Raw genomic sequence first — 13,076 nt, forward strand, 5'->3', positions numbered from 1 at the left:
CCCCATTCCCACCATGCGGCGCGTGCTCTTCCTCCAGGCGCGCTCCTCCTCCATTTCCCCCCATTTCCCCCCATTTCCCCCCATTTCCCCCATTTCCCCCCATTTCCCCCCATTCCCACCATGCGGCGCGTGCTCTTCCTCCAGGCGCGCTCCTCCTCCATTTCCCCCCCATTTCCCCCCATTTCCCCCCATTTCCCCCCCATTTCCCCCCATTTCCCCCCCATTTCCCCCCATTTCCCCCCATTTCCCCCCATTTCCCCCCCATTTCCCCCCATTCCCACCATGTGGCGCGTGCTCTTCCTCCAGGCGCGCTCCTCCCCCATTTCCCCCCCATTTCCCCCCCATTTCCCCCCCATTTCCCCCATTTCCCCCCATTCCCACCATGCGGCGCGTGCTCTTCCTCCAGGCGCGCTCCTCCTCCATTTCCCCCCATTTCCCCCCATTTCCCCCCATTTCCCCCCATTTCCCCCCCATTTCCCCCCATTTCCCCCCCATTCCCACCATGCGGCGCGTGCTCTTCCTCCAGGCGCGCTCCTCCCCCATTTCCCCATTTCCCCCCCATTTCCCCATTTCCCCCATTTCCCCCCCATTTCCCCCCATTCCCACCATGCGGCGCGTGCTCTTCCTCCAGGCGCGCTCCTCCTCCATTTCCCCCCATTTCCCCCCATTTCCCCCCATTTCCCCCCATTCCCACCATGCGTCGCGTGCTCTTCCTCCAGGCGCGCTCCTCCTCCATTTCCCCCCCATTTCCCCCCATTTCCCCCATTTCCCCCCCATTTCCCCCCCATTCCCACCATGCGTCGCGTGCTCTTCCTCCAGGCGCGCTCCTCCTCCATTTCCCCATTTCCCCCCATTTCCCCCCCATTTCCCCCATTTCCCCCCCATTCCCACCATGCGGCGCGTGCTCTTCCTCCAGGAGCGCTCCTCCCCCATTTCCCCCCCATTTCCCCCATTTCCCCCCATTCCCACCATGCAGCGCGTGCTCTTCCTCCAGGCGCGCTCCTCCTCCATTTCCCCATTTCCCCCCATTTCCCCCCATTTCCCCCCATTTCCCCCCCATTTCCCCCCCATTTCCCCCCATTCCCACCATGCGTCGCGTGCTCTTCCTCCAGGCGCGCTCCTCCTCCATTTCCCCATTTCCCCCCATTTCCCCCCCATTTCCCCCCCATTTCCCCCCCATTCCCACCATGCGTCGCGTGCTCTTCCTCCAGGCGCGCTCCTCCTCCATTTCCCCCCCATTTCCCCCCATTTCCCCCCATTTCCCCCCCATTCCCACCATGCGTCGCGTGCTCTTCCTCCAGGCGCGCTCCTCCTCCATTTCCCCATTTCCCCCCATTTCCCCCATTTCCCCCCCATTTCCCCCCATTCCCACCATGCGTCGCGTGCTCTTCCTCCAGGCGCGCTCCTCCCCCATTTCCCCATTTCCCCCCCATTTCCCCCATTTCCCCCCCATTTCCCCCCATTCCCACCATGCGGCGCGTGCTCTTCCTCCAGGCGCGCTCCTCCTCCATTTCCCCCCCATTTCCCCCCCATTTCCCCCCCATTTCCCCCCCATTTCCCCCCATTCCCACCATGCGGCGCGTGCTCTTCCTCCAGGCGCGCTCCTCCTCCATTTCCCCCCCATTTCCCCCATTTCCCCCCCATTTCCCCCCATTTCCCCCCCATTCCCACCATGCGGCGCGTGCTCTTCCTCCAGGCGCGCTCCTCCTCCATTTCCCCATTTCCCCATTTCCCCCCCATTTCCCCCCCCCATTTCCCCCCCATTTCCCCCATTTCCCCCCATTCCCACCATGCGGCGCGTGCTCTTCCTCCAGGCGCGCTCCTCCTCCTCGCCCCACCAGCCGCGCAGCCGCAGGAAGCGCCGCAGCCGCGCGATGGGGTGGTCCTGCTGGTCCCAGTGGTGCACCTCGTCCACCGAGCGGTACGCCGAGCTGTCGTCGCTCGTGCTGTGGTGGCCGATGCTGCAAAACGGGGACAAAACGCCCGGAAACGGGCAATATGCACCAGTTAGAACCAGTAGGTCCCAGTAGGAACCAGTAGGAACCAGCAGACCTTGGGCAAACGGGCGTCAGCGCCAATGGGGACCAAAAAACCCTTAAAAACGGGCGGATTTGGGGCTGGTGGAACCAAGAGGAACCAGGAGGAACCGGTAGGAACCCGTAGAAACCAATAGAAACCGGTAGGTCCCAGTAGGAACCAGTAGGTCCTGGTAGGAATCAGTAGGAACCAGTAGGAACCAGTAGGAACCAGTAGGTCCTAGTATGTCCCAATAGGCACCAGTAGGTACTAGTAGGTCCTGGTAAGAATCAGTGGGAACCAGTAAGTCCTGGTAGGTCCCAGTAGGAACCAGTAGGTCCCAGTAGGTCCCAGTAGGTCCCAGTAGGTCCCAGTAGGCACCAGTAGGTCCCAGTAGGAACCAGTAGGCACCAGTAGGAACCAGTAGGTCCCAGTAGGAACCAGTAGGTCCCAGTAGGCACCAGTAGGAACCAGTAGGTCCCAGTAGGCACCAGCTGCGGTGGCCGATGCTGCACAACGGGGACACAACGCCCGGAAATGGGCAAACGGGCATCAGCGCCAATGGGGACCAAAAACCCCTTAAAAACGGGCGGATTTGGGGCTGGTGGAACCAGGAGGAGCCAGGAGGAACCAACAGGAACCAACAGGAACCGGTAGGTCCCAGTAGGAACCAGTAGGTCCCAACAGGAACCATGAGATCCCAGTCTGTCCCAGTTCCCCCTGTTGGGTACTGGTAGGACCCAGTCCGTCCCAGTCCATCCCAGTCCACCCAGTTCCCCGTTGGGTACCGGTAGGACCCAGTCCCCCCCAGTCCCCCCGAGTCCCCCCCAGTCCCTCCCAGTCCCTCCCAGTCCCCCCAGTCCGCCCAGTTTCCCCCTGGGTTTGGTACCGGTAGGACCCAGTCCATCCCAGTCCATCCCAGTCCGTCCCAGTCCATCCCAGTCCGTCCCAGTCCCCCCCAGTCCGCCCAGCTCCCCCATGGGTTTGGTACCAGTAGGACCCAGTCCATCCCAGTCCGTCCCAGTCCGTCCCAGTCCATCCCAGTCCGCCCCACTGGGTACCGGTAGGACCCAGTCCATCCCAGTCCATCCCAGTCCGTCCCAGTCCATCCCAGTCCGCCCCACTGGGTACCGGTAGGACCCAGTCCATCCCAGTCCATCCCAGTCCATCCCAGTCCGCCCAGCTCCCCCATGGGTTTGGTACCGGTAGGACCCAGTCCATCCCAGTCCATCCCAGTCCATCCCAGCCCGCCCAGCTCCCCCATGGGTTTGGTACCGGTAGGACCCAGTCCATCCCAGTCCATCCCAGTCCATCCCAGTCCGCCCAGCTCCCCCATGGGTTTGGTACTGGTAGGACCCAGTCCGTCCCAGTCCGTCCCAGTCCGTCCCAGTCCATCCCAGTCCATCCCAGTCCGTCCCAGTCCATCCCAGTCCCCCCCAGCCCGCCCAGCTCCCCCATGGGTTTGGTACCAGTAGGACCCAGTCCATCCCAGTCCATCCCAGTCCGCCCCAGTCCCTGCTGGTACCGGTAGGTCCCAGTCCATCCCAGTCCATCCCAGTCCATCCCAGTCCGTCCCAGTCCGTCCCAGTCCGTCCCAGTCCATCCCAGTCCGTCCCAGTCCATCCCAGTCCGTCCCAGTCCGCCCAGCTCCCCCATGGGTTTGGTACCGGTAGGACCCAGTCCGTCCCAGTCCGTCCCAGTCCGTCCCAGTCCGCCCAGCTCCCCCCCGGGTTGGGTACCGGTAGGACCCAGTCCATCCCAGTCCATCCCAGTCCATCCCAGTCCATCCCAGTCCGTCCCAGTCCGTCCCAGTCCATCCCAGTCCGTCCCAGTCCGTCCCAGTCCATCCCAGTCCATCCCAGTCCGTCCCAGTCCGTCCCAGTCCGTCCCAGTCCGTCCCAGTCCGTCCCAGTCCGTCCCAGTCCGCCCAGCTCCCCCCGGGTTGGGTACCGGTAGGACCCAGTCCGTCCCAGTCCGTCCCAGTCCGTCCCAGTCCGTCCCAGTCCGCCCAGCTCCCCCCGGGTTGGGTACCGGTAGGTCATGGCCTCGATGAGGAAGGGCTGGTTCTCGGCCACGGCGCGGCGCCGCGCCTCCCGCGTGGCGTTGAACACGGCGAACACGTCGTTCCCGTCCACGCGGATCGACAGCAGCCCGTACCCCGGCCCCCGCGCCGCTGCGGGCACCCCAATCCGACTGGAACACCCCAAAAACACCCAAAAACACCCAAAACCACCCCCGTACCCCGGCCCCCGCGCCGCTGCGGGCACCCCAATCCGACTGGAACACCCCAAAAACACCCAAAAACACCCCAAAACCACCCCAAAACACCCCAAAAACACCCCCGTACCCCGGCCCCCGCACCGCTGCGGGCACACGGGTCACACTGAAACACCCAAAAACAGCCAAAAACAGCCAAAAACAGCCAAAAACACCCAAAAACACCCCAAAAACACCCAAAAACCACCCCAAAATACCCAAAAACACCCCAAAAACACCCCCAAAACACACCAAACCCGCCTGAAACACCCCCGTACCCTGGCCCCCATGTTTGAAATATTGAAATTTGAAATTTTTGAAATTTGAAGTTTTGAAATTCAAAGTTTTAAAATTTGAAATTTTGAAATTTGAAATTTTGAGTTTTAAAATTTGAAAATTAGAAGTTTTGAAATTTTGAAATTTGAAATTTTGAATTTTGAAATTTGGAAATTTTGAAATTTGAAATTTGGAAATTGGAAATTTGAAATTTTGAATTTTAAAATTTTGAAAATCAAAAATTTTGAAATTTTGAAATTTGAAATTTTGAAATTTTGATTTTTGAAATTTGGAAATTTTGAGATTTGGAAATTTTGAGATTTTGAAATTTTAAATTTTGAAAATTTGAATTTGTAAATTTCTAAATTTGTAAATTTGTAAATTTTGAAATTTGAAATTTTGAAATTTTGAATTTTGAAATTTGGAAATTTTGAAATTCTGAATTTTGAAATTTGGAAATTTTGAAATTTGGAATTTTTGAGATTTTGAAATTTGAAATTTTGAATTTGTAAATTTGTAAATTTGTAAATTTGTAAATTTGTAAATTTGTAAATTTGTAAATTTTGAAATTTTGAAATTTTGAAATTTGAAATGTGAAAAGGATGCCATTTCAACCGCTGCGGCGCCGTGCCCGGTTACCGATGCCGTCGCCGCGGTACTGCTCGTGCGTGGGCGTGGAGATGGCGTAGCCGTTGTTGCGGCAGAAGAAGACGACGGGGCAGTCCAGCGTGGCCGCGAAGTTGAAGCCGGCGTGCGCGTCGCCCTCGCTCGCCGCCCCCTCCCCGAAGTAGCAGATGACGGCGCGGCTGGCGTGCGCCCGCTTGATGGCGTAGGCGGCGCCCACCGCTGCGGGACGGGGACGTGGGGACGTGGGGACGTGGGGACGTGGGGGGATGTGGGGACATGGGGGGATGTGGGGGGCATGGGGGGATGTGGGGGGCATGGGGGGACATGGGGATATGGGGGATGTGGGGATGTGGGGGGACATGGGGGGTGGAGGACGTGGGGGATGTGAGATGGGGGGACGTGAGGACATGGGGGGACACTGGGGAACGTGGGGGATGTAGGGACGTGGGAGACGTGGGGACATGGGGGGACGCGGGGACACGGGGTTTGGGGACACAGGGACGCGGGGTTTCAGGACACAGGATGTGGGGACACGGGGTTTGAGGACACGGGGCAGTTTGGGGACACAGGGACAGGGGGTTTGGGGACGGGGGTTCGGGGACACAGGGACATGGTGTTTGGGGACGGGGGGTTTGGGGACACAGGGACATGGTGTTTGGGGACGGGGGGTTTGGGGACACGGGGACATGGTGTTTGGGGACGGGGGGTTTGGGGACACGGGGACATGGTGTTTGGGGACGGGGGGTTTGGGGACACGGGAGCATGGTGTTTGGGGACAGGGGGTTTGGGGACACAGGGACATGGTGTTTGGGGACAGGGGGTTTGGGGACACAGGGACATGGTGTTTGGGGACGGGGGTTTGGGGACACAGGGACATGGTGTTTGGGGACAGGGGGTTTGGGGACACAGGGACATGGTGTTTGGGGACGGGGGTTTGGGGACACAGGGACATGGTGTTTGGGGACAGGGGGTTTGGGGACACAGGGACATGGTGTTTGGGGACAGGGGGATTTGGGGACACAGGGACATGGTGTTTGGGGACAGGGGGTTTGGGGACACGAGGACATGGTGTTTGGGGACAGGGGGTTTGGGGACACAGGGACATGGTGTTTGGGGACGGGGGTTTGAGGACACAGGGCAGTTTGGGGACACAGGGACGTGGTGTTTGGGGACGGGGGGTTTGAGGACACGGGGACATGGTGTTTGGGGATGGGGGTTTGAGGACACAGTGCAGTTTGGGGACACAGGGACAGGGGGTTTGGGGACAGGGGATTTGGGAATGCAGGGACATGGTGTTTGGGGACGGGGGTTTGGGGACACGGGGACATGGTGTTTGGGGACAGGGGGTTTGGGGACACAGGGACATGGTGTTTGGGGACAGGGGATTTGGGAATGCAGGGACATGGTGTTTGGGGACGGGGGGTTTGGGGACACAGGGACATGGTGTTTGGGGACGGGGGATTTGGGAATGCAGGGACATGGTGTTTGGGGACAGGGGGTTTGGGGACACGGGGACATGGTGTTTGGGGATGGGGGTTTGAGGACACGGGGACATGGTGTTTGGGGACGGGGGGTTTGGGGACACGGGGACATGGTGTTTGGGGACGGGGGTTTGAGGACACGGGGACATGGTGTTTGGGGACGGGGGTTTGGGGACACGGGGACATGGTGTTTGGGGACGGGGGGTTTGGGGACACAGGGCAGTTTGAGGACACGGGGACATGGTGTTTGGGGACGGGGGGTTTGGGGACACAGGGACATGGTGTTTGGGGATGGGGGTTTGGGGACACGGGGACATGGTGTTTGGGGACGGGGGGTTTGGGGACACGGGGACATGGTGTTTGGGGATGGGGGTTTGGGGACACAGGGACATGGTGTTTGGGGACAGGGGGTTTGGGGACACGGGGACATGGTGTTTGGGGACGGGGGGTTTGGGGACACAGGGCAGTTTGAGGACACGGGGACATGGTGTTTGGGGACGGGGGGTTTGGGGACACAGGGACATGGTGTTTGGGGATGGGGGTTTGGGGACACGGGGACATGGTGTTTGGGGACGGGGGGTTTGGGGACACGGGGACATGGTGTTTGGGGATGGGGGTTTGGGGACACAGGGACATGGTGTTTGGGGACAGGGGTTTGGGGACACAGGGACATGGTGTTTGGGGACGGGGGGTTTGGGGACACGGGGACATGGTGTTTGGGGACGGGGGGTTTGGGGACACGGGGACATGGTGTTTGGGGACAGGGGGTTTGGGGACACAGGGACATGGTGTTTGGGGACGGGGGGTTTGGGGACACAGGGACATGGTGTTTGGGGACAGGGGGTTTGGGGACACGGGGACATGGTGTTTGGGGACAGGGGGTTTGGGGACACAGGGACATGGTGTTTGGGGACGGGGGGTTTGGGGACACAGGGACATGGTGTTTGGGGACGGGGGGTTTGGGGACACGGGGACATGGTGTTTGGGGACGGGGGGTTTGGGGACACGGGGACATGGTGTTTGGGGACGGGGGGTTTGGGGACACGGGAGCATGGTGTTTGGGGACAGGGGGTTTGGGGACACAGGGACATGGTGTTTGGGGACAGGGGGTTTGGGGACACAGGGACATGGTGTTTGGGGACGGGGGTTTGGGGACACAGGGACATGGTGTTTGGGGACAGGGGGTTTGGGGACACAGGGACATGGTGTTTGGGGACGGGGGTTTGGGGACACAGGGACATGGTGTTTGGGGACAGGGGGTTTGGGGACACAGGGACATGGTGTTTGGGGACAGGGGGATTTGGGGACACAGGGACATGGTGTTTGGGGACAGGGGGTTTGGGGACACAGGGACATGGTGTTTGGGGACGGGGGTTTGAGGACACAGGGCAGTTTGGGGACACAGGGACGTGGTGTTTGGGGACGGGGGGTTTGAGGACACGGGGACATGGTGTTTGGGGACGGGGGGTTTGGGGACACGGTGCCACTCACCCTGCGGGATCTGGGTGGCCAGCGGGGACGAGATGGTGACGAAGTGTCTCTGGCGGCAGCCGTAGTGAACCGGCATCTGGCGGCCCTTGCCGGGGTCGCTGGCGTTGCCGTAGCACTGCGCCATGAACAGCTCCAGCGGGTACCCGCGGTACAGCAGCACCCCTGGGGACACGGGGACACCGTGGGGACATGGGGACACTGCGCCATGAACAGCTCCAGCGGGTACCCGCGGTACAGCAGCACCCCTGGGGACACGGGGACACCGTGGGGACATGGGGACACCGTGGGGACATGGGGACACCATGGGGACACTGCGCCATGAACAGCTCCAGCGGGTACCCGTGTCCTCCTGTGTCCCCCCGTGTCCCCATGTCCCCATGTCCCCGTGTCCCTCACCCGCCTTGCGGTACTGCCCAAACATCAGGTCCCCGTGTCCCCGTGTCCCCCAAGTCCCCCGTGTCCCCCCGTGTCCCCATGTCCCCTGTCCCTGTCCCTCACCCGCCTCGCGGTACTGCCCGAACACCAGGTCCCCGTGTCCCCATGTCCCCCCGTGTCCCCATGTCCCCATGTCCCCTGTCCCTGTCCCTCACCCGCCTCGCGGTACTGCCCGAACACCAGGTCCCCGTGTCCCCGTGTCCCCCAAGTCCCCCGTGTCCCCCCGTGTCCCCTGTCCCTGTCCCTCACCCGCCTCGCGGTACTGCCCGAACACCAGGTCCCCGTGTCCCCATGTCCCCATGTCCCCATGTCCCCATGTCCCCCGTCCCTCACCCGCCTCGCGGTACTGCCCGAACACCAGGTCCCCGTGTCCCCATGTCCCCATGTCCCCATGTCCCTCACCCGCCTCGCGGTACTGCCCGAACACCAGGTCCCCGTGTCCCCATGTCCCCATGTCCCCATGTCCCCATGTCCCCTGTCCCTCACCCGCCTTGCGGTACTGCCCGAACACCAGGTCCCCGTGTCCCCATGTCCCCATGTCCCCCATGTCCCCCCGTGTCCCCTGTCCCTCACCTGCCTCGCGGTACTGCCCGAACACCAGGTCCCCGTGTCCCCCATGTCCCCCCGTGTCCCCGTGTCCCCTGTCCCTGTCCCTCACCCGCCTCGCGGTACTGCCCGAACACCAGGTCCCCGTGTCCCCATGTCCCCATGTCCCCTGTCCCTGTCCCTCACCCGCCTCGCGGTACTGCCCGAACACCAGGTCCCCGTCGTCCAGCGCGGCCGCGCTGCCCACGTGCGTCCCCTCCTCGCCGTAGTTGGTCATGTAGAACGAGATGCGGCCCTGGGGACACGGGGGTGTCACGGGGGTGTCACCGGGGGTGTCACCGGGGTCCCGCCGCGGGGCGTCCCCGTGTCCCCCGTCCCCACCTGGCGCTGGGACTCGTACAGGATGCGGTCCATGGTGTTGAGCAGCGTCATGGTCTTGTAGAGCTTCAGCACCTGCTCCTTGGGCAGCTGCGCCAGGGGACATTTGGGGACGGTTGGGGACGTTTGGGGACACCAGGGTTGGGGACATGGGGGTGGGGGACCCGCCGTGGGTGTCCCCAGTGTCCCCAACCTGCGGGTCCTGGTCAGTGCTGACCAGTGGCCCCGTGGGTCCCGTCCTGTCCCCAGGTATCCCTGGTGTCCCCACAGTGTCCCCAGTGTCCCAGATGTCCCCAGGGTATCCCTGATGTCCCAGGTGTTCCCACAGTGTCCCCAGGGTATCCCAGCTGTCCCCACAGTGTCCCCAGTGTCCCAGGTGTCCCCAGGGTATCCCTGATGTCCCAGGTGTTCCCACAGTGTCCCCAGGTGTCCCCAGGGTATCCCTGGTGTCCCCACAGTGTCCCCAGTGTCCCAGGTGTCCCCAGGGTATCCCTGATGTCCCAGGTGTCCCCACAGTGTCCCCAGGTGTCCCTAAGGTATTCCTGGTGTCCCACATGTCCCCACAGTATCCCAGGTGTTCCCAGTGTCCCCAGGGTATCCCCAGTGTCCCAGGTGTCCCCAAGGTGTCCCTGTGTGTCCCCGTGTCCCACCTGCGGGTCCTGGCCGGCGCTGACCACGTGGCCCTGCCGGTCCCGTCCCATCCCCGGGGTGTCCCCAAGGTGTCCCACGTGTCCCCGTGTGTCCCCCTGTCCCCGTGTCCCACCTGGGGGTCCTGGCCGGCGCTGACCACGTGGCCCTGCCGGTCCATCCCATCCCCGGGGTGTCCCCAAGGTGTCCCCGTGTGTCCCCGTGTCCCCGTGTCGCACCTGGGGGTCCTGGCCGGCGCTGACCACGTGGCCCTGCCGGTCCATCCCATCCCCGGGGTGTCCCCAAGGTGTCCCCACAGTGTCCCCGTGTCCCCGTGTCCCACCTGCGGGTCCTGGCCGGCGCTGACCACGTGGCCCTGCCGGTCCATGACGCGGTACACCGGGATCCCCGACACCACGTTGGGCTGGATGAACTCCAGCCGGTCGGCGAACTCGGCCGAGGCGCCGGGGAACTGCGGCTTCTCCTCCGGGGGGAGCTCCTGCCACCGGGGCAGCGGGTCACCGCGGGTCACCCCGGGTCACCGCGGGTCACCGCGGGTCACCTTGGGTCACCGCGGGTCACCGCGGGTCACCATGGGTCACCTCGGGTCACCGCGGGTCACCGCGGGTCACCACGGGTCACCTCGGGTCACCTTGGGTCACCTCGGGTTACCACGGGTCACCCCGGGTCACCGCGGGTCACCACAGGTCACCTTGGGTCACCACGGGTCACCCCGGGTCACCGCGGGTCACCACGGGTCACCTCGGGTTACCATGGGTCACCACGGGTCACCCTGGGTCACCGCGGGTCACCATGGGTCACCTTGGGTCACCTCGGGTCACCGCGGGTCACTGCAGGTCACCCCAGGTCACCGCGGGTCACCACGGGTCACCACGGGTCACCTCGGGTCACCGCGGGTCACCGCGGGTCACCCCGGGTCACCTCGGGTCACCACGGGTCACCGCGGGTCACCACGGGTCACCACAGGTCACCACGGGTCACCGCGGGTCACCGCGGGTCACCATGGGTCACCATGGGTCACCACGGGTCACCACGGGTCACCGCGGGTCACCCCAGGTCACCGCGGGTCACCACAGGTCATCATGGGTCACCGCGGGTCACCCCAGGTCATCATGGGTCACCCCAGGTCACTGTCCCCAAAACCCCCCAAAGGGCCCCGGGAACCTCCCTCCTGTGCCACCCCCGGGGGACAAAGAGCCGGGATGGGGGGACAGGGGGACACGGGGATGGGGGGACGGGGGGACAGGGGGACACGGGGATGGGGGGACAGGGGGACACGGGGATGGGGGGACGGGGGACAGGGGGACAGGGGGACACAGGGAGGGGGGGACGGGGGGACAGGGGGACAGGGGGACACGGGGATGGGGGGACATGGGGACACGGGGACATGGGGATGTGGGGAAACGACATGGGGACACAGGGACATGGGGACACGGGGACACGGGGACATGGGGACACAGGGACACGGGGACATAGGGACACGGGGACATAGGGACACGGGGACACGGGGACATGGGGACACGGGGACACGGGGACACAGGGACATAGGGACACGGGGACACGGGGACATGGGGACATGGCGACATGGGGACACGGGGACACAGGGACACGGGGACACAGGGACACAGGGACACGGGGACACGGGGACATGGGGACACGGGGACATGGGGACACGGGGACGTGACGTGTGGATGTGGGGACACGACGTGGGGACACGGGGATCTGGGGACATGGGTGGGGGGACACGGGGTGGGGGACACGGGGACAGGTTGGGGGACACGGGGATGGAGCGGGGGGACGCGGGGACAGGGCCGGCCCGGGGGGTTCCAGGCCGATCGGGGGCGTTCCGGGCCAGCCCGGGGGGCTCCGGGCCGCTCGGGGGCGGGTCCCCGTGCCCCCCGCCCACTCACGGCGCTGCCGAGGCCTCGAGCCGGGCCCGGGAGCCGCTGGAGCCGCCGGAGCCGCCCGCGCAGCGACCGCAGCGCCGCCATCGCCGCCATCTTCCCGGGGGCGTGGCCAACGGCGGGGGCGTGGCCCAACGGCGTGGCGGGCCAAACAACGGGGCGTGGCCAACCGGCGAGGGCGCGGCCAAACTACGGGGGCGTCGCCGACCTGTGTGGGCGTGGTCAAATAACAGGCGTGATCAACTGGGGGGGCGTGGTCAACTGAGGGGGCGTGACCCAACGGTGGGGCGTGCCCAAACAACGGGGCGTGGTCTCGGCCTCAAGTGGGCGCTTCGCCGTTGGGCGAGGCCACGCCCTCGGGGCGGTACAAAAAGCGGAAGAGGCGGGGCGCGGCGGCCGGAAGCGGCGGCGGCGATGGCGGCGAGCGGCGGGAGCAGCCTGCGGCCGTTCTGCTCCGAGCAGGCGCTGCTGTCGCGGCCCGACGGCTCCGCCGCCTTCGTGCAGGGTGAGCCGGGGCCTCCCGCTTCCCGGGGCCTCCCCGGGGCTCCCCGGGGCTCCCGGTGACCCGGTCCCGTCCGCCCGCAGGCGCCACGTCGGTGCTGGCCGGGCTGTACGGCCCCGCCGAGGTGAGGGGCAGCCGGGAGCTCCCGGACCGGGCGGCGCTCGAGGTGCTGCTGCGGCCCAAGGTGGGGCTGCCAGGTGGGTGTGTCCCCCCCCCCCCCAAACCCCCCGGGTGTCCCCCCCAAACCCCCCGGGTGTCCCCCCCAAACCCCGGGGTGTCCCCCCCCAAACCCCCCGGGTGTCCCCCCCAACATTCCCGGGGTGTCCCCCCCCAACCCCCGGGTGTCCCCCCCCCCACAAACCCCCCGGGTGTCCCCCCACAACCCTCCTGGTTCCACCCCCCAACATTCCCGGGTGTCCCCCCAGCCCCCCGGGTGTCCCCCCCCAAACCCCCGCGGTGTCCCCCCCAACATTCCGGGGTGTCCCCCCCCCAAACCCCCCGGGTGTCCCCCCCCCA

At 64.3% G+C, this 13,076-nt stretch overlaps 2 protein-coding genes across 2 annotated transcripts; one reads left to right on the forward strand and one right to left on the reverse strand.

Annotated features, from left to right (window-relative positions):
* Window positions 1-1,789: 1,789 nt before the first annotated feature.
* On the reverse strand, window positions 1,790-12,196 carry LOC309452171 (2-oxoisovalerate dehydrogenase subunit alpha, mitochondrial-like; the record flags this gene model as incomplete). The annotated part of the gene is made up of 8 exons (XM_082076842.1): window positions 12,065-12,196; window positions 10,477-10,632; window positions 9,510-9,596; window positions 9,315-9,423; window positions 8,148-8,309; window positions 5,188-5,394; window positions 4,048-4,189; window positions 1,790-1,961 (listed from the first exon to the last, which is right to left on the reverse strand). Coding segments are annotated over exons 1-8 (1,125 nt in total), but the record flags the coding sequence as incomplete, so codon positions are not given.
* A 235-nt stretch (window positions 12,197-12,431) lies between these two features.
* Window positions 12,432-12,857, forward strand: LOC309452172 (exosome complex component RRP46-like; the record flags this gene model as incomplete). The annotated part of the gene is made up of 2 exons (XM_082076843.1): window positions 12,432-12,563; window positions 12,644-12,857. Coding segments are annotated over exons 1-2 (305 nt in total), but the record flags the coding sequence as incomplete, so codon positions are not given.
* Window positions 12,858-13,076: the final 219 nt, after the last annotated feature.

This window comes from Streptopelia decaocto, assembly GCF_964273445.1.
Source record: "Streptopelia decaocto genome assembly, contig: HAP1_SCAFFOLD_2365, whole genome shotgun sequence".
Classification (NCBI taxonomy): domain Eukaryota; kingdom Metazoa; phylum Chordata; class Aves; order Columbiformes; family Columbidae; genus Streptopelia; species Streptopelia decaocto.